This window comes from Miscanthus floridulus, unplaced genomic scaffold (genome assembly GCF_019320115.1).
Source record: "Miscanthus floridulus cultivar M001 unplaced genomic scaffold, ASM1932011v1 fs_269_1_2, whole genome shotgun sequence".
Lineage (NCBI taxonomy): Eukaryota > Viridiplantae > Streptophyta > Magnoliopsida > Poales > Poaceae > Miscanthus > Miscanthus floridulus.
In genome coordinates, this window is record NW_027096490.1 from 1 (window position 1) to 19,901 (window position 19,901).

Sequence of the window (19,901 nt, forward strand, 5' to 3'; positions counted from 1 at the left end):
TTGTTTGCTTTGCTTCTTTTCCAAGTCTTATCTATTTTATTTCTATGGATTTTCTGTTGTTGGGCTATTTTTCTAGGTTGCTGCAAGTTTTATGGACTACTTTCTCATTTTAGTTATTGGGCTATACTATTTTAGTCTTCATTTGCACAGAAATTATAACAGATCTTCTCTGCGCGGGCCTTCTTTTAAAATCAAGTGTTTTACAGACAGCCAACAACCGTATGCTAGCTTGTGCTAAAATACATGGTTTTTGCTCTGTTGGAAATCATGTGTTCTGTAGACAGCCAACAACCATGTGTTAGCTTATGCTAAAACACATAATTTTTCTCTGTGCAAATCGTGTGTTTTATAGCTAGAAAATAACCATGTGCTAGCTTTTGCTAAAACACACGGTTGATCGATTGCCAGACTCTTTTTTTCGTGTCTCCACCCCTGATATTCCTAATCGAATTAGGTGCAGGCATGCAACGCAATCTCTAGCTTCTGGAGAAAACATAGGTGCTCGCCGACGTTCGGCGAAAAAGCAGGAGCTGCAGAGTGGCGTACGTGACGAGCAATTGGATGATATGCATTGGGCGCCGAAGCAATAGGGCAAGAAAGAGATGGCCAATCGAGGCCAGGGGGGGGGGGGGGGGGGGGGAGAGAGCGGTTGAGGATGAGACGCCTCACCTTTCTTTCGTAGCCTAGCCTAGGTACGCACCGGTGACCGATCGAGCACCGCAGGCGTAGGATAGCAGCAAGTGATCGGTGGCTAGCCCAGCCGTGAGTTAACTTGCCTACGGCGGTGGCCATGGACGTAAGGTAAGACTGCTGGCAGCTGGCGTACGTGTTCGACGCGCGTTGTTCTGGGTGTGGTCCGTCCGATAGCGCTGCGCAGCGATTTCATTTCCTCGAAACCCATCCATCCGAAGCTCATGCTCATCCAGCGGCCAGATGCAGCACGAGCGCGGGTAGCTCGCTGCAGATCGACGAGAGTGGTGCGGACGTGCAGAGTGCATTATTTGGGCAGGGAAGCGTGTCGTCTCGTCGCCATCAATCAGGCAGGCGCCGCCCGCCCTCCCCCAGTAGCGAGCTCCACCGCGCCTGTCCCTTCGCTGTCTGTCCCGGCGAGCATCTTCCTTCCCAACCCGTTCTTTTCCGCCGCGACACCGCCAATTAGGGCAATCATGCTGTACCGGAAACAAAGATTTCACCGAGAGATGGATGGAGCTTTGCGCACGACAAGTCACTAAACAATTAGTAGAATTAGTACTAGCAAATAATTGGCCAAGAGGCTAGTGACGTCTTTAAATACTCGCGTCTTTCCCTTTCTCAGCTTTTATTTACTCCTGAGTACTTGTAGTTGTAGCCTCTCTGGTCCTGGTGCATTCTCACGGAACTCGGAAGGCTCCACCTGCACGGTGATCGCAGCAGCAGCCTCTTCCTCTCCCCGCACCATGCTCTGCTTCGCATTGACCGCCTCGTCGTCCGGGCGCCGCGAGCCTTGCCGACACCACCGAACGTGACTCGTCCGCCGGCCGTCACCAGCGGATCAATCGCTTCGACGACTAGAGCCCCGCTCTACAGCCGACGCTCGCGGCACGCGCGATGCCTCCTCTGGCGCAGCCGCACGGCGACAAGAGCAGCAGCTCCAGCGGCAGGCATCAGCGGCAGGGGATGGCGGCGACGGCGGCCCCGGCGGCTCAGCAGCGGTCGGCGTCATTCCACGGGCGCGGGACGGAGCAGCAGCGGCAGCAGAAGCAGAGGCCCAAGACGCTGCCTGACCTGCTCGCCGGCGTCAGGGGAGCGAGCTTCCGTTCCTCCGGGTACCCGTCCCCGACCCCGGACGACGGTGACGTTGGTGACACGGGGAGGAGTCCGAGGAGGACGCCGAGCAAGGTTCTGGTGAGCGTGGCGGTGCAGCAGAGCATGTGGCCGCTGCACGTCATGGCGTCCGCCGAGTGGACCGTGGCGGACCTGGTGGCGGCCGCCGTGGCGCTCTACGTCAAGGAAGGCCGCCGACCGCTGCTGCCGTCGGCCGACCCGGCCGCCTTCGGCCTCCACTACTCCCAGTTCAGCTTGGAGAGTACGTTCCTTGAATCTCCAATTCTCCTCGGGATCACGCTACGTTTTGATGCATGCGATTCTAGTCGGAGTAGCTTTGTTTACTAGCGCTCTTGTATGGCTAAACTAAGACCGTGTCGAACGGCGTAGGCAAGGACGACCCAAATGCAAAATGCGTTGTGCACGGTGTTTTGCGTCTTGGAATCAAACTTCAATGGAGGATGCATCCAAAGCAGCCATTTTTGGTACTTACGAATCGATAGGCAAAAAAGTGTCGTCTCTCACGACGACGTAAAAGCATAGCAGAGAGGGGGAGCTGAGGGGGGCCTCGGCGTGAGCTCCGTCCACCCCGTCGTCGCACCGGCGCCTCTAGGAGCGGCGCAAGTGGGAGTCCTCCTCCTCGGGCTCCGGGGGCAGCTCCTCCTCCACCGACGAGCCCGAGCCGCGCCGCATCCACGCGGAGGCCCACTGCCCGCACTGCTCCAAGCACATGGACATCCTCTTCTCCCACCGGGCCCCCCCTCCGACGACCGCGGACACCATCGCCGCCGCCGGCTACCAGGCGCTGAACCTCTGCCCCAACTGCCGCAGCGCCTACTTCTTCCGCCCGCACGTCCTCGCCCTCTTCCTCTCCGCCACGCTGCCCGCCGCTCCGCCGCTCCTCCTTCCTCCGCTTCAAGCCCCGCACCCTCACCGCCACCGCCACCGCCACCGGCGCAGCCGTGGCGCCCCCCGTCTGGATCTACGTTGAGGTAGTCGCCGGGGTTGTACTTATGCGGGTAGCTCCCCAGGAGGTAGAACCCGCGGGCGCCTGGCAGCGCCGTCGCGAGCAGCAAGGTCTGGGGTGGGCAGGCGGGTCGGTTGTGGCGCTCGGCCCTGCTCCAGCGAGGAGCTTGCCGGAGGAAGGCGAGGAGGGGGGTGTCGGTGGCGGCGGAGCAGATCTAGCGGGGGGCGGTGATGTGGTTGCTTGGGCTCTGTTGGAGAAGGTAGAGATTTGGATCCGTGACTTTTTCACTGTAGATGTCCTATATTAGTGAATGGGTATTGTTTTTGGGTCGTTTTTGTTGGAGACAGTCTAAACGGGCAACTAAACTGCACTGTCGCTCGCTCTCTGTTCTCATTTCACATCAAATCAGAGCTAGTAGTAGATTAACGCAACTACGCTACTCAAGCTGCTGCAATAGAAAAGATTATTTCATCCAAACTTTAATCGATGCATTCAGTACATCATGCGCTGGCCCTGAGGTCAACACTTATCCTCATTTTCTTTGACTTGTGGCCCGCACCGTTGAATGACAAGTGATTGCCACGGTCTAATCAAGATAGCAAGGGTGCGTTTGGTTGGATACTTTGATGAGTATCCGGATGAGATATGGGCTCGTTCACTTCAGTGGAAAAAATAAACCGAAACACTATTTCAACTGATTTATTGTGAGAGAAAAATACTATTCCGGTTAAAAAAACAAGCTGAAAAAGACGGATTATAAGAGAAACGAACAGGACCATGATCATCTATGGTCAAATACTGTTTGATTCACAGAATAACGGACGAGCTAGATAAAGATATCCTTGACAGGGGAATCCCATCCTCAGATGCCAGATATCCTTGCCACCAAACAATTATCGGCCGAGCTCATCCATGTTTTCTAATCTATCATTAGTAACTAAATTAAGAATCATTAGTATGTTACATTATTATTAGTTATTATGATGATAAGATAAACTTCGATAAGTGCTAATATGGTGATTAGGGTATGTTTTAAGCACCAATTAGGATAATAGTAGTGCTAATTGAGATATTCATGTTCAATTAGTGATTATCATGACAAAATTAGTGGTAGTGCATATTTATTACTATATAATTAGTTGTCATTATTTTTAAAATAAAAGATGTAATTAGTAACTATTGCCATCCCATCCACCTTATCCATCCAACCAACAGAAAAAAAAAAAAACAGCTTGTCACATCCATTCAACCAAATAGTAAGTACAGCTAAACTCATTCCTAAATTCATAGATAGCCATGTCTCATCCAACTTCGCATTCGCACTAAAGCTAGATGCACCCTGAAGCCCCGTATGCCGTATGCTTAGTTCTATCAGCTGGAAGCCCCATATGGCCATATGGGTCCCGACTCCGGACTAAGAGCATGTTTGGTTCGGCTTCAGGCGGCTCCGGCTCCGCTGCGCGCGTCCTATGCTGCACTGTATATCACTGTTCGGCACTGGAAAAGGGCTCCGGCTCAGCTGCTCACCAGACAGGAGCTGGAGGAGCCTGTGATTGGAGGCTTCGCTAGGCTCCGCCACAGTGCCTGTACAGTGACGGAGCCGGAGCCATCGGGAGTTCCACCAAAGACGCCCTAAGTAGTAGCACGGTTTTCAAGGACTAAATTCAAACCCAGTCAACTTTTCTTTTAGAAAATTTCAACTAGCTCAGATAGTAATGCAATAAAAAAAAAGTCAGCTAGATATTTGGATGGGCTTTCTAGTGTAATTTGCACATGTTTTAGTCTTCCGTTGACCATTTCGTTTTGTTTTTAATTATGCTTAGGTCTGAACCCAAAGGAGAAGATTATAGAACTGGGCTCCAGGAGCTTCTTCCTGTGCCCAAGATCTTCTGCTGCCGGTCAGGATGCTTCATCGTCCTCCGGCACAGCAAACGGGGTCATCAGGGCGGGGTCAGGGAAAACACCGGCCTGGCTGAGCTACATGCCGTTCTGGCCGACGATGTAATTGATCGGCTAGCACCCAAAACTTTTCCACCCAAGTGACCAAACATTGGTTTCCAGGAAACAGGTCCAAAAGACTCTCCAAGTATTGCATTTGTGAGACAAATGGCTACAAGGACATTTGTAAATGTGTATGTTTTAGAGGAGATGAGACAGCAGTGTGTATGTGTGTAAGCATCTTGAATGGTGCAGGTGCGATCGTGCAAATCATCTGTGGCTCATGTTACACCCCAGATTCAGGAAAAAATATCAAATGTTAATATAATTAAAAGTTTAAAACAGTTTTAATGGCGAAAAATTGCTGTGGCACCTTGTTTAAATTAACTATTCCACACCTCCAACAGATTAGAATTCTTTTTTTCTACTTTTGCTTTTGTCCAGCTAGTTTAAGCTAGCAACTGATCATCTTCGTAAAAAGAGCTGGTGGCATCTAGCAACTGATTATGGCAAAGGCCGTGTTGGGCCAGGCTTAAACGAACACGTCCTGGGGTTGGGATGTTCTATGGGGTTGGGCCCCGACCCTGGTCATTCTCGGGCCAACCCAATTAGGCATCTTGTTGTGGCTTCATAAAAGCAAGTGCGGCATACGTGGCCCCTAGCGTCCAATGAAATTTGAAATTTTGCCGCAAGTCATTTACGAATCGATACATGGCCCTAGCACCAATGAAACTTTGCCGCAAGTTATTTGCTGCAGGATACAGTCAAGTCACATTGGTTACTCTAAATTTCATGCTGAACAGAAAAGCAGATTGGCAGTCCAACAATGGCGTCAATAAAGAGCTCTTCTGCATTGAGATCAAAGCTATTTGCACTCTCAGCATTACATAGCATCGGGTGTAAAGAGTGAAACAAGCATCAACATCCCTATGTTTACCCACGATATTCTTGTATCATCATTGAACAAACAAAAAGATTGATTGCTGGAAGGCCACAGGCAAATTAATGGTGCAAAAGGTGATACCTCAAACACTACCGACTCAAATAATAGCCTTACAACTTACAACACTACATTCTGATCTGGGTACCCATGAACCACTTTACATAAGCTCTTCCACTAATCTATAGACAAAATTACAAATAGATATTACAAGCTAAATATTTTTTTTCCAATGTGGGGCAATTGCGACCACAACGCATAATACACAACAGGCATCCCAGGCAAATCAAGGTGAAGGCTTCCCATCCGATGAACATGCTTCTCTTCTATCCGGAAAAGATCCAAGAGCAAAGATTCCATGATGTCCCCCAGCGTATCGGCATGTCCTGGAGCTCTGCTACCATTGATCCTCCTAATTTTATGTGATCCTTCCTGACTGATCAACTAAGGTGCCTATTTGATCTCCACAAATTGCTCTAGAGATGTTACCCGGCTCTAACATGTTAAAGATGACAACTGCAAGAAATGTACAAATGTCATCTTATGTATAAACTGCTAATACTGTAATGCGTTGCCAAAACATCGCTGTGATGACCCCCACCAATTCCAAACATGGGTTTTCGACTCGATGCACAAAGATTAATAAAATAGATCAAATGACCTTTAGAACCCTTCATTTATTATGCATCTCATCAAAGACGGGTCATTCATTTGTGAGAGCAAGGATTGAAAAAAAGGGTAAAACATGCATAGGGATGTTTGGATCCAGCTACTAAAATTTAAGAGGTGTGTCGGGAGGATGTTGCATGGGGTGTTCGGATACTAATAAAAAAATAAATTACATAATCCGTTAGTACTCCACGAGACGATTTTTTTAAGCCTAATTAATCCGTCATTAACACATGTTTACTGTAGCAAACCGTTGTCAAATCATGGCCTAATTAGGCTTAGAAGATTCGTTTCGCAAATTAGTCGCAAACTATGCAATTAGTTTCGTAATTAGTCTATATTTAATACTCCATGCATGTGTCCAAATATTCGATGGGACAGCGACTAAAATTTAGGAGGGGCAACCAAAATCGACCTAAGGGCAACCAACCTGAAACTATAGATGGTTTCCATACATTAAATGCTATGCCAGGTGAGAAAAATTCTGACGTGGCACTAGATTTATTGAAGAGAGAGGGGAAAAGAGGAGGAAAATTGAAACAATTTCAGCGTGTGCTCCAACAATGCGAGAAACAAGATTCTACTTGTTGGGGTTTCTAGGTGATTTCTTTGGCGTGTGTTGTCAGACCGTATCGCCATGACGCCATCAGCCGAGTCTGAGCACGCGCCGCCGGCTGCGTCTCAACAAGAGCCGCCGCGTGTCCAACCTGCCTCGCCGATAACGGCATCCCCAACAACACTGCCCTGTCTCCCCTGCTTACTACCACGTCCCTGCAAGCGGAGACGCAGCCAGCCTCGCCATCCGCACATCCCCGTGAACGCCGCCGGCAACTAGGCTGACGATGATGCCACTGAGTTGCTTGCTTCTTCGTTGTTTAGCTGGTGTGTAGGTTTCTAGTTTCTTCGTCTCTTTCTTGGCCGCAACACATCCTAGCATGTAACCTAAGGACGACCGGGAGCAGAACTGCTCCTCCACACCTGCCGTGCGAGCATCGTCGGCTGTGGCACCCACCTCACAACACGCGCCTGGCTTGCTTGGTCGCTTGTGGTATGCATCACTGCCGTCCGCTGCTTTGGATGCCCTCCTGCTAGGAGCTACCGGCCATGCCTGCTGATTGCCGAGGGACAAGACGAGAGGAGAGAAAAGGGGATGAAGAGAGATGATACGGCAAGGGTGAGGAAAGAAAACTATTGCCAAAGATTCAATTGGGACCCACATGAGGAAATGATGGGATGGAGGTGTAGTTTCTATACATGGTGTCTTGCTTATGTGGCAGGGATAGAAACTACATGGTAGTTTCATGGTTGGGACTGCCCTAATACCTTTGTCCCGCAAAATAGTGAGTTTTAGGTCAAACTATCTCAAGTTTGACCAAGTTTATATAAAAAAACTACCAAAACTTATGATACTGAATGAGTACCATTAGATTCAGCATGAAATATATTTTCACAGCATACATATTTTGGTGTCATACATCAAACTTGAGATTACTTGATTAGACACAGCTAAACTGTCACTCTTAGCGGGACGGAGTTGAGGAGGCTAAAATGACCTACAACCTACATTCGGAATCTGACGGAGTAGTTGATAAGAGGTACTAACCAGGAATGTTGTTCTCCTCACAACATGTTACTGCTGTCATGTCCATTTTGGTGATTCCTCTTGCTGCTAACTCCCTAAAGGAGATGTGCTCAAATGAAGCATTACTGTTGCTCCTAGGAGGACAGCCAGATTCATCATCACCAACAATACCTTTAAGGACAACATCTGCATTGACTGGTTAGCAAGTACATCTAGTCAGTTTCCTCTCTGCATCATCTGAAGCTTTCATAGAAACTAAATTAAATCATTCGGGAATGGGAAGCTGTATGTGCAAGTCCGGACAAATCAGAAGAATGAAAAAGAAAGGTGCTAGGGACGGGATGCAATGGCATACTCTCTGAAGCTCTTAAGGCAGCAGCTGTATCTGTTGTGAACAATGGATTCCCAGTGCCCGCACCAATCCCACCAAAGATGACCACCCTCCCTTTTTCAAGATGGCGTATGGCTCGACGCCTAATGTAAGGTTCTGCAACTTCTTGCATCATCAATGCACTTTGGACTCGTGTCTCCACACCTATCTTTTCTAGTGATGCTTGAAGAAGTACTGAATTCATCACTGATGCCATCATTCTGACAGTTAAAACAGAAAGGTGTAAGTATATACACATGCCACTTAAGTACCAGTCTACCAGAAGTCCAGAACTCCCTGAATAGTACAGAAGGAAATCTAAAATCCAAAGTAATGCAATTTGAACAGACATGGGATTTCTGTTCACAAAGGTGCACAACAACAACAACAAAGCCTGTCAGTCCCAAACAAGTTGGGATAGGCTAGAGTTGAAACCCACCAAGAGCCTCTAGTCACGGTTCACAAAGGTGCACAAAATAAGACTAAATCATATGAGCTCCATTGGCCACTATTAAGTTACACAAGTTAACCAATTCATAAGTTCAAATGGTCATGCTCAGTTGCACTTCAGTTTTCAGTACTCTTCACTAGTGAATATTGAATACATTTCCTAGCATGCTGGCCTGGCTATTACACAGCTAGTCATCCAAGTCAACAAGTTGGTGCCCTGAGTTGACAACTCTACATAGCTTCTTGTACACATTCAAAACTCTATCACAAATCCAACAACATATAACACAGTTGACCCTAGTGCTTAGTTTTTGAAGCTTGACCAAGGCAAAAGAAAATAGAATAAAATAAAAAAAATCCACCCCTCTCCCCGCCACCACCACACACACACAGGGCAGAGATGACAATGTTGTAGAATCACACAAATACACAATGAACTTCACCGATTATAGTTTGATCTTGAATCAAGCTCTTGTGGGATATTTAAAATTTTTGCCACTTTTACATTTGGCAAGGGCTCCAATTGCTAGCTTTGGGCGCGTCCCTACATTTTTGCCACTGCACTGACAAAAAGTCAACCGTTTTAGACATTTTGCACGCGTGTCTGGCCAAGTCACCCTTCCACCATGGCAGGGGCACACCAAAAGACCTCCCTGCCCCTGCCTTATCCCTTTAGGCACGCCCCCATTCTTGACCATTCTAGGTAGACAACATGTCTTCTGACCTCTTTCATCCTTGTCTTGTCTGACTTCTCAGTGTGTAGCTCAAATTCCCCAACAATTGCATCTGCCTAACTGCCAGTTTGAACTCAGGCATTAAGGGATAAATAGCCCCAACATCCATATCTGGATTGTCCCTATCCCAGTCAATAATAGGCTCTGCAGTTGCTTTGTCATCAACAGGGAGAGCTGTGTCTTCCACTCCTGCTGGATCTCTGTTGGGATACTTGGGATGGGAACTTCTCAGGTCCAGCTGCTGTTGCTGCCTCTTCTGCAGCTTTGAACCCATATGCCTCAAAAACTGCATCTTCATCTGCCAACATAATAACCTCACCATCTTGATCATCATTGGGTATAATGGTTAGAGTACTCCAATCAACAGCAGGTTCTGGATCACTGAAAGGTTGTTCTTCTGGAGACATAGCTGTTTAACCAGCTGCTTATGACTGCTGCAGATTGGCCAGTAACCCTAGATGTTGCATGAGCACTACCATCATTGCCTGCTGCTCCTGACTGACCCCTTTCCATTACCTCACAGGAAACATACATCAACCATCATCAAAGCCTAGCACCCACCATCTCAACAAATTGTTTGTCTGTGGTTACCTTCCACTCGGTCCCACTATCTCTATCAACTCCCCACCATAGTTTTTAAGGCGTCGCTATACCGACGCCATATCGTCGCCATATCGCCGTGGCGTTTTTCTGGCTCTCGCCACGGCGACGCCACGGCTCCGGCGTGTATGGCGTCCGCCATAGCGCCGTGGCGTCCCTGTGGCGCCGATTTGGCGTCCTGTGGCGCCTTTGTGCGCTGTGGCGGGCGCAATAAACGGTGAGGGTGAGGGTGAGGCCGTGACCGTGACCGTGAGGGTACCTGTATAGGCCGAGTGCGATTGGAGCTCTCCGGACCGAGCCCGAGACGCAACCGCAAGCAGACCTCCGAGCCGCCGCCGCCCGTTGGCCACCGGGACAGTCGCCCTCCGCCCGCCCCCGCCTAGAAATCCGTCCGCTTCGCCCTCCGTCGTCCTCCCCCGCCCTCCGTTGGCCTCCCCCGCCCTCCGTCGGCCTCGCCCGAGCCCAAGCCGGCCGCCCCCGCCTGGATCTCCCGAGCCGCCGGCCCTCAAGCTTCAGCGCCCGCCAGGTACTCTCTCTCTCTCTCGTCTCTACTCTGTTCTGCCAGGTATTGAGGGGGAAGGGGCACCGGGGCTCCACCGAGGGGGAGGGGATGCCTGGGGACCGCTACGCCAGGGGGCGGGGAGGCGAGCCGAGCGAGCGCGCAGGGGGGCGGGGGGGCGGAAGAGCAGAGGAGCGCGAGCGGACCGGGCGGGCATGGGCGGTGATGAGACGCCGCTGCGGGCTTAGCAGAGGAGCGCGAGCAGAGGAGCGCGCAGTGAAGTAGTGAAGGTCTTGATTTGATTGGTCAACTCAAGAACGCATGCTTCCTTCTTCTTTTTTTGCAGAACATGGCTACTCAAGGGACCGGAAGCGCGGAGGCCTCGGATGCCGCATCAAATATTGATCCAAAGACTTATCCAAAGCGGAAGCTGGCAAAGTCAAATGATCCTGGGTGGAAATATGGATTTTGGCCAACCATTGGCAATAGAGATGTTGTGCAGTGTTGCTTATGTGATAGAAGAATAACCGGAGGAATTACAAGGCTCAAGGAGCATCTTGTGGGTGGTTATGGAGATGTTCAGAAATGTGTCAAAACCACAGCAACTATTGCACGAGAGATGCAAGATGCTATGAAGAAGAAGAGACCACTCGTCCTTGATGATGAAGAAGGAGAGCAACAAGGGGAAGATCATGATGTGATTGTTTTGACAGAGGAGTCCCAAGATGTTGCTACAAGCATTGTGCATCCTAGTTCAGGGACAGCTGCCAAAAGGAAACAATCCACATTGAAGTTCAGTGCTCCAAAACAGCCCAGCACCAAGTCAGTTGGTTCAATGCTTCAGAGAACTCCAACAGAGGTTGTGGAAGAAAGACACTCGAAGGGTCCTTCTCAAATCAGTATTCAAGCTAGCATGAGGACAAAGGAAGAAAGAGAAGCTGTCAACTTAGAGTGGGCCAGGTTCTTTTATGAGTGTGGCATACCATTCAATGCCGTAAATTCTAGACAGTTTGAGATTGCTATAGAGGCCACTGCACAGTACGGTTCTGGGTATAAGCCTCCTACCTACCATGAGCTTAGGGAGCCATTGCTCCAAAAGGTTGTTAAGGAGACAGATGATTTGAGGAAGAAACATGAGGACGCATGGAAACAATATGGCTGCACATTGATGTCAGATAGATGGACGGATAGGAGGGGGCATCATTTGATCAACTTTCTAGTCAATAGTCCAGAGGGGACTTTCTTCTTGGAGTCAGTTGATGCATCAAGTGAAGTTCATGATCAGGTGATGTTAGCTGATTTGTTAGAGAAGAAAATCATGGACATTGGAGTAGATAAAGTTGTGCAAGTTGTCACTGATAATGGAGCTAACTATAAAGCAGCGGGCAAGCTTCTCATGGAGAGGTTTCCTACACTTTATTGGACTCCTTGTGCTGCACACTGCTTATACCTTATGTTGGAAGACGTAGGGAAGTTGAAGGAATTTAAGAAGCCTATCTCACGTGCCCGACATGTCACTACTTTCATCTATAGACATGGAAGACTTCTTAGTGCAATGAGGGAGAAGACAAATGGGAGGGATCTTGTGAGACCCGCAGCCACTCGGTTTGCTACCACATTCCTCACCTTGCAGAGTTTGTACAAGCACAAAGATGCATTAAGATTTCTGTTTACCACCGAGGATTGGACTGGTTGCAAACTAGCAAAGACAGAGGCCGGAAAAAAAGTGTATGATATTGTGCTTTCTAGGGAGTTTTGGAACTCCATTGAGGATTGCCTTAGAGCTTCTCTACCACTTATCATTGTGTTGAGGGTGGTTGATGGTGATGAGAGGCCTGCCATGGCAGAGGTTGCTGCTCTCATGAATCATGCAAAAGAGAAGATCAAGGCTAGCTTCTCTACTGAAAACAAGAGAAGCTTGCTCAACAAGATCATACAAATTATTGAGAGCCGTTGGGATAGGCAAATGGATACACCACTCTATGGCGCTGCCCTCTTTTTGAACCCAGGAAAATTCTATACCATCCAAAAGGAGAATGATGAATATGTTGGTCATCTAAGGGGTTGTTTCAATCTAAGCAGCACGGATACGGATACGTGTATCGGTATCGGACGGATACGGATACGCGGATACGCCATTTTTTGAGAAAACCTGATACGTGGATACGTTTTATTATTTTTTATAAAAAATAATAATAAATGACATTAAAATTATTGGCAGCGTATGTATGGATGCTCTCTTGAGACTGCTACAATCATTTCACAGCTTCTAGTTGCTACTTATACGGTTCTACCTGTGCTGGCAGTTGGAGGGGTATTTTTGGCATATAAATATACAGCACGTCTTCCTGCCAGTGCTTAGCCGGGCCCAAGATCAGATTTTTTAGTCTTCTTTCTCTCCCCCAACATTCTTCCCCACACGGTGCCCTCCTCTGCGCGACTGCGCTCTTGCTGGCCTGTTCCTCGCAGCTCCTCCTCCACCGGCGCCATGCCTTCCTCCCACGCCGGTGACCGAGGTCCCTCTCGGCGCAGGCGGCCGAGCGACCATGGCTGCGTCCCACTCCACCCCAAGCGCGTGGCCAGTGGGCGGCCCGCCCGGCGCGGATGCAGCACGCGGACCTCGCCAGCGCAGAGCTCGCCCAGCGCGAGGTGCGGCACGGCGCGTGGCCGGCGGGCAGCCCGCCCGGCGCAGATGCAGCACGGACCTCGCCAGCGTGGGTGCACTGGCTCAGATCTAAATTGGATTGGGGAGGGAGAGGAACTCACCTAAGCAGGGGGCACGAGGCAAGGGTGCAGTCTCCGACTCGCCGTCGCAGGGGCTCGTTGGCGTTGCAGCCGGCCGGGCACAGCTCTTCGTTGCCGTCGCAGGGGCTCGTTGCTGGAGGCGGGGTGCAGCTCTCCGTCGCCGTCACGGGGGCTCCTTGTCGCCGGCGGGCGGCGGACACGGGCGCGGATACGTATCCTTTCCATAGTTTCCAGCTCAAATAAGCAGGGATACGGGGACACGCCGTGGATACGTATCCCGGCCGTATCCCAGGCGTATCCGTATCGGATACGTATCCGATACGGGATACGCACCTACCCTGCCGTATCCGTGTTTCTGAGGTTTCAATGATGTGCTTGCACGAATGGTGGAAGATGAGAGCATTCGAAACAAAATTGATCAACAATCCATGCTCTATGAAGATCAACGTGGAGATATCTTCAAGAATTGTATGGCCCTCCAAACCATGAAGTCAAAGAACCCTCGTAAGTGATTTAAAATTTAATTGCTGCATGTTATTTAAGGCTTAAATCCTAATATATGAATGTGTATTGTTAATTTAGTTGATTGGTGGCGTACGTATGGTGGCCGATCCATTGACCTACAAAGATTTGCAAAGCGTATTGTTAGTCTTTGTGCTTCATCATCCGGTTGTGAGCGTAATTGGAGCACTTTTGAATTTGTAAGTAAAGTACTAAGTTCCATAATTCAATTGAATGAAACCGGTTAAAGCATATTTTATTAACTTTGCTTGCTTTATGATCAATTGTAGATTCATACTAAGAAGAGAAACCGGCTGGAGCATAAAAGATTGAATGATTTGGTTTATGTTTCCTATAATCGGAAAATGACTAGTAGGTTCCGAAAGCGCCGCGAGGAAGCGGGTAAAAGCTACGACCCTTTGGTTATAGAAGATTTTGATTGGAACAATGAATGGGTAGACCCAATGGCCCAACCTGAAGGTGCTCGTGGTTCGGACCTCACATGGGATCAAGTTGATGAAGCCATTGGTGCATCACGTGAGCTTCGAGGTCGTAATCTTCCTAGGACCTACGCTCGTCGTGCAAGGCATATATCAAGAGTGGTTGAAGAAGATGAGGAAGAGGGAGAGGAAGAAGAGATCATCTTGGATGATGATGATATAGATGATTTTGGTGAACAACCAATGGATGCTACTGAAGATGGTGGAGAGAACGTGGATGCTTCTAACGATCTCGATGAGTTTGCATTGGACGACTTTTGAGAGATGAGAGATTTGGAAGTTTGAGAGATGAGAGAGTTCTATGTCTTTTGTGCTACATTTACATTGCTATTTTGATTTGCTAATATTGTAGACTATACCTTTTAAGCTACATTTGCATTACCATTTGTCAATATAATTTCCTAATATCCTAGACTATAATGTATGTATTCGCCACGCCGATGTGTGTATGGCGTCGCCACGCCGCGCGCCATAGACGCTGTAAAGGTGTGAAGGTGGTGGGTCGCCGCGCCTCGCCACGCCGCCGTAAAAACTATGCTCCCCACACAATAAGCTGCTGACTAGGGCCCCAGATAATGTTGCTAGCCATGTCCTCAACAAAGTTAGAAAGATTGAACAGACCTACTGTCAAACCAGACCTCATGCCTTGACCTTGAATCTTCCATTTCAAGTGGACCATACTCTAGATTTGCAGTAAACTTAACACAATCAACAACAATTCTAAACGCATTGCTAGAGATCAATCCTGACACAGGTCGAAAATCAAAACACTTCGGAGTTAGAACAGATCCAACTCCACAGCATCACTGCAAATACAATCTATACAGTATCCTACTTACCAAGGAGGGCAACCAGACGACTTCATTCTGCAAGATGAACAAATTCCCTACCTACGGAGCACAGTAACGCACAAGCAATGAAATTCAACAACCTAGACAAAAAAAAACTAGCACAGCAAACCCTAGCTACAACAGAGGGGAGGAGAGGAGAGGAAGGTCTGCAGGCTCACCTACATCCACAAGCACGTATGGGTCAGAAGCGCCGGACTTGTTTTTGCCAGCCACCGCTACTGCAGATTGTTGCGCCGCGCCGCCACCAACAAAGGGACGGGGCTGATGAAGAATGGGGGCAACGCCTGCTGGAGAGGGAGTGGTATCGGGGGAACGGGTGTTGAGCCCATGCGTGCCTAAAGGGATAAGGCAGGGGCAGGGAGGTCTTTTGGCGTGCCCCTGCCATGCTGGAAGGGTTACTTGGCAATTGAGCCCTTGCCAAATGTAAAAGTGGCAAAAACGAAAGCGTAGGGACGCGCCCAATGCTGGCAATTGAGCCCTTGCCAAATGTAAAAGTGGCAAAAAATTAAATATCCCAGCTCTTGTGTTTCCTAAATTCAATGACATGCTACACAAGCATAAACTTCTGCCTCGCATATGACTTATGTGAGATTATAAACTTGAAGTGGCACTTGACAATATAAATGCCAGATCAGGAATGCATTATACACAAAACATAATCACAAGGAAACTTCTAATCCATTCTAACCAATAAGCAGGTCCAACCAGGTGACTGGAATACAACCATGGCCGAGTCCTATACTATCAACATTCACCAGCACAATCATGGATGTCTGCATTAGAAGAACTGACAATTTGCTAGTAGTCTTTCTATAGGAGTCCAGGACCCATCCAAATATTTTTGTTGCATGCTCATCATTATTCCCGATTCTTGCTATATATGATAAAAAGTGTAGAGCGGAACAGAAGGCAGACATAGATCAAAAGTAAGGGAAATAACGATGGTAGAAAATTACCCAATTGGGTACGTTGAGGCTCGATCCGTGCCTGTTGCAGCTACCCAATTGTCACCGCAGAATATATTCCGCCCACCTACCACGATTGCCACCTGATAGGATTGAATGTAATATTAACTTGAGTGCTTGACAAGTGTCCCTGATATCAGAAAAATGCATCTCTGAAATGGATGTACTCTATTTACCTCCACACCTTGATGGCACGCCACTTGAACTTCTCTAGCGATCAGCATAATCACCTGACAAAGTGACAAAATTGTAGTACAAAACAATTAGGGAAGCATCAAAATACATCTATCACCATCAGCTAATATAAACTACCTTGGGATCAACATTTTGAGGAGTCGCTCCACGTAAGGCAGTGCCCCCAATCTTCAGAAGCACCCTCTTCCATCTTGGATTTGAAAGAGGGTTCGTTCTAGAGCTACCAACCCCAGTAGGAGGGCCAGTGCTGGAAAGAGGATACCTACAATGACAAACATTAGCTAAGACCAGTAGATCTCCAAATTGACCAAGCAATGATGTAAAAATGAACCACCTTTTGCTGCCGTGCTGCTGCTGCTGCTGCCTCGGTTTCACATCCTCCGCAGCAGCAAGAGGCTTGGAGGAGGCAGGAGACACGGAGTCTCCGACGATCTGCTCCAGCTTTTTGAACCAGGGCCAGTGGCTGGTGGCGCCTCCACCGGAACTGGTGAGCCGCTGGCACTCCACCTTGTAGCGTTTCTTAAGGTTGTCGATCTTGTTCTTACATTGCTCCACGCTCTTGCCCCCGGTAGTCTTGCCCTGCCCGTCGGTCACGACGGCGGCCACGTCCTCCCAGTCCCGACCCCGCAGGTGTCCCCGGTTGAGTTGCTCAAATCGGTCCGTGTAGGCGTCGAGGAGGCTGCTGATCGCGCCGTCCGTCCACTCCTCCCGATCCTTACGGTAGAGGTCGTGCACGCTCGAGATCCCTCCACCGCCACGGCCCTTCTTCCCCCCACCGCCGCTGCCGCTGCTGTTGATGTAGGAACAGTACTCGCCCCCATCGCTGCTGAACTCCTCGGCGCGCTCCCTGCCCCGCTTGGCGTGTTGCGCCGGCTTGCCGCGCTCGGCGTGGTGGTTGCTGTCCTCCTGGACCTGTGCGAAGGAGCCGGCGCCGGCGGCAGCCCCCGCAGGCGCGACAGTGAAGCTGAAGGGATGGGCGGCCTGCTGCGACGGCGGCGGCGCGGGTTGCTGGGCGGTGGGGGGTGCGGGCGGGGGAGTTGCCGGCTGGTGGGCGTCGTCACCGAGGAGGCCGAAGTCGTCGTCGCAGGAGGCCATGGATGGCCGCGCGTGGCGGCGTTAGGGTTACGCCGCGGGCTCCGCTCCCAGCCACGGCGGCGGCGTTAGGGTGACGACGTTACCCCCAGGTGTGGCGCGGGTTAATGGGGCGGGCGGGCGCGACCCACGGAGCCGTTACGGCTCAATCACGGCTCCGTCACCGCGGGGATGTTACACGTTGCGGCCGTGCGGGGAGGGGTGGGACCCGCATCGGCGAGGCTGCCCCGGGGCAAATGAGTGAAATGGGTCCCACTGGTCGGCTGGTCAAACGGGAAGAAACCAAGTGACGAAAACTGACGATCCGCCACTAGTGCTACTGCTTGCGTACAAGCGGATTTCTGGAACTTTTTACGAGTCCAGGATTAAGGATTGGCAGAATTATGTACGTGGCACTTAAACAAATTAGTCTTTCCTATTTAACATTAAAAAATTTAAACTTTTTTATTTAGTATCAAGTTGAAATTTTCTTTCCTAGATAGCACTATCGTCTATTTAGGCTAGTAACGGCGTTAAGTGGCTGATAAAATGACATAAATGTCTTTCTTTGTAACAGAAATACATAATGTCAAATATGGAAATAATAGATGGATAAATTGTCAAATAAGAAAATTATAAATATCACAAATATATTGTGAGCTAAAACATGAAATTTTGATAATCGAAGTCTACAAATAAATAAATAATAAATTTTAAATTCTAAGTATGGCTTATAAGCCAAGGCAAACAGGGCGTAAAGCAGGAATGGTGTCTTGCCTCCGGTGGCGGCGACGGCCTGAGAGCGCTTGTGTTGTGGGTCGCCATCGGCGATGCTGCTGTACCAGAGCTGCATAAGAAACAGAGAATGAATGAAGAACAGAAAGCTAAAGAAGTAGCAGCGCCCTCGATCTGGACTTGACTGAAGTCACGAACATGCACATCAGGCCGGCCGAGCAACCTTGAGAAACCACGAACAAGCACATCAAGCCGGTCGAGCAGCCTTGAGCACCGAGTCGCACCGAGAGGACGCACTACCACCACCGCTACTAGATTTACGTGCCGAGGAGGGCCCTGTCACCACTGAGAGGACACCGCCACCACCACTGCAGTGGTGAGGCTGCCACGGGAGGGCCACCGCCACCACCACGGAAGGCTAGATCTGCTAGGGGAAGGGGCTGCCGCCGCCATCAGTTTGGAGAGGGGCGCTGCGAGGGGGTTGCCGATGGATCCATCGTCGAAGCCACCATGGGGAGGGCCATGGGGAGGGGTGCTCGCACGTATGGCTGCGCCGCCGCCTGGGGCCGTCGTGACCGCGGGTCGGATCACGCTACCGCGGGGAGCTGCCATGCCCGTGGGTTGGGCCGCGCGCCACCTAGGGTCGCCGTCGGTGGTGGGAGGGGGCCCGCCGCCATCGTTGGAGAAGGAGGTGGGGGGAGGGGCGCCACCACTTGTGTCGCCGCCGCCAAGGAGGAGGAGGCGCCGCTTCCGCGTCGGAGAGGAGACGAGCTGCGTGATAAGCAGAAGGGCATTTTGGTCCTTCTCAAAGAAAGTGCCACGGTCAATACTGTCAACTAACGAAATTTTACCCCAAATGGATGGTAGTACCATTTAGAGAAGAAAATTTCAACTCCATGCTAGATAAGGAAGTTCAAAATTTTTAGTGCTACATACAGAAGACTGATTTATTTTAGTGCCAAATAGATAATTCTCTCTAAGGATTTGTTGTACAATGGTCTCCTCAGTGCACTCTCAACTTAGAAGCGAGATGCTTTCTAGGTTCATTTATTAGGATGCTAACTAAAAAAGATAATGTAAAATTATAATTAAAAAGAGAGATGCGAAAATGGTTTTAGGCAACAAACTATGACCCTGTTTGGTATAGTTTGTTGCCTAAATTCTCTTAGAAACATTTGAGATCCAAATTCTCTTTAGAAATGTTTCTTTGTTGAAATAGGAATCACTTGGTAAAAATCGGTGAAACATTTGGCTATTGATCCAGATTATTCTTGAAATTAATTAGAATCACTTCGAAACACATATTTGGGTGATTCTCATTCCTAGATCAAAACGGAGAAATATTTCTAGGTATTTCACGCAGAATCGTTTCACTGGAAAAGGTGTTTGACAGATTCACCTGAGAATCCAAAACATTTCTGTCATCCAAACGGGCCATATGTCTACCGATTATATATATATATATATATATATATATATATATATATATATATATATATATATATATAATCTGTTGAAGATTGAAAAGTTACATTATTTAAATTTGGAAGTAAATATAGGAAAGACAGTCAATACTAAAGAGAATATAAATATAAGGTGCCGACTAAATAGCTATGAAGAACATACTTGGCATACCTCTCACGGATAGATAAATTTAATAGTCGATTTAATACATAACTTTTACATATCTTGGGGAAAGAGGCAAGATGATTTAGAATTAAAATTTGATAGACTGTAAAAAGAACATAAGCACCTTGAAGAGCAATATTTAGCTACCAATAATAAA

General features: G+C 48.8%; 3 protein-coding genes across 4 annotated transcripts; 2 read left to right on the top strand and 1 right to left on the bottom strand.

Moving 5' to 3' along the window:
• Positions 1 to 1,340: 1,340 nt before the first annotated feature.
• LOC136531056 (uncharacterized protein At4g22758-like) lies at positions 1,341 to 5,050 on the top strand. The gene is made up of 2 exons (XM_066523778.1): positions 1,341 to 2,065; positions 4,594 to 5,050. Exons 1-2 carry the CDS (start codon positions 1,588 to 1,590, stop codon positions 4,773 to 4,775), a joined length of 660 nt encoding a protein of 219 aa, XP_066379875.1. The 5' UTR covers positions 1,341 to 1,587; the 3' UTR covers positions 4,776 to 5,050.
• A 617-nt stretch (positions 5,051 to 5,667) lies between these two features.
• LOC136531055 (uncharacterized) lies at positions 5,668 to 17,502 on the bottom strand. 2 transcript variants are annotated; one of them, XM_066523776.1, is made up of 7 exons: positions 16,644 to 17,498; positions 16,427 to 16,571; positions 16,291 to 16,344; positions 16,106 to 16,197; positions 8,255 to 8,490; positions 7,921 to 8,094; positions 5,668 to 6,164 (listed from the first exon to the last, which is right to left on the bottom strand). In XM_066523776.1, the coding sequence occupies exons 1-7, from the start codon at positions 17,402 to 17,404 to the stop codon at positions 6,067 to 6,069; spliced, it is 1,560 nt and encodes a 519-aa protein (XP_066379873.1). In that variant the 5' UTR covers positions 17,405 to 17,498; the 3' UTR covers positions 5,668 to 6,066. The 2 variants fall into 2 exon arrangements, with proteins under 2 accessions (XP_066379873.1, XP_066379874.1); XM_066523777.1 differs by lacking the exon at positions 5,668 to 6,164 and having other exon boundaries at positions 8,025 to 8,136; positions 16,644 to 17,502.
• Positions 13,432 to 14,835, top strand: LOC136531060 (uncharacterized). Its single transcript, XM_066523780.1, has 3 exons — positions 13,432 to 13,801; positions 13,880 to 13,998; positions 14,089 to 14,835. Exons 1-3 carry the CDS (start codon positions 13,681 to 13,683, stop codon positions 14,557 to 14,559), a joined length of 711 nt encoding a protein of 236 aa, XP_066379877.1. The 5' UTR covers positions 13,432 to 13,680; the 3' UTR covers positions 14,560 to 14,835.
• Positions 17,503 to 19,901: the final 2,399 nt, after the last annotated feature.

Excerpts from the sequence above, each read along its gene's own strand:
- LOC136531056 (XM_066523778.1), top strand. The coding sequence starts at position 1,588 with ATGCCTCCTCTGGCGCAGCCGCACGGCGACAAGAGCAGCAGCTCCAGC. Across the intron at positions 2,066-4,593 it reads CTCCCAGTTCAGCTTGGAGA|GTCTGAACCCAAAGGAGAAG; the intron begins GTACGTTCCTTG and ends AATTATGCTTAG.
- LOC136531060 (XM_066523780.1), top strand. The coding sequence starts at position 13,681 with ATGGTGGAAGATGAGAGCATTCGAAACAAAATTGATCAACAATCCATG. Across the intron at positions 13,802-13,879 it reads CATGAAGTCAAAGAACCCTC|TTGATTGGTGGCGTACGTAT; the intron begins GTAAGTGATTTA and ends TTGTTAATTTAG. Across the intron at positions 13,999-14,088 it reads ATTGGAGCACTTTTGAATTT|ATTCATACTAAGAAGAGAAA; the intron begins GTAAGTAAAGTA and ends GATCAATTGTAG.
- LOC136531055 (XM_066523776.1), bottom strand. The coding sequence starts at position 17,404 with ATGGCCTCCTGCGACGACGACTTCGGCCTCCTCGGTGACGACGCCCAC. Across the intron at positions 16,345-16,426 it reads CTCAAAATGTTGATCCCAAG|GTGATTATGCTGATCGCTAG; the intron begins GTAGTTTATATT and ends TCACTTTGTCAG. Across the intron at positions 8,095-8,254 it reads TGCCTTAAGAGCTTCAGAGA|TCAATGCAGATGTTGTCCTT; the intron begins GTATGCCATTGC and ends CTTGCTAACCAG.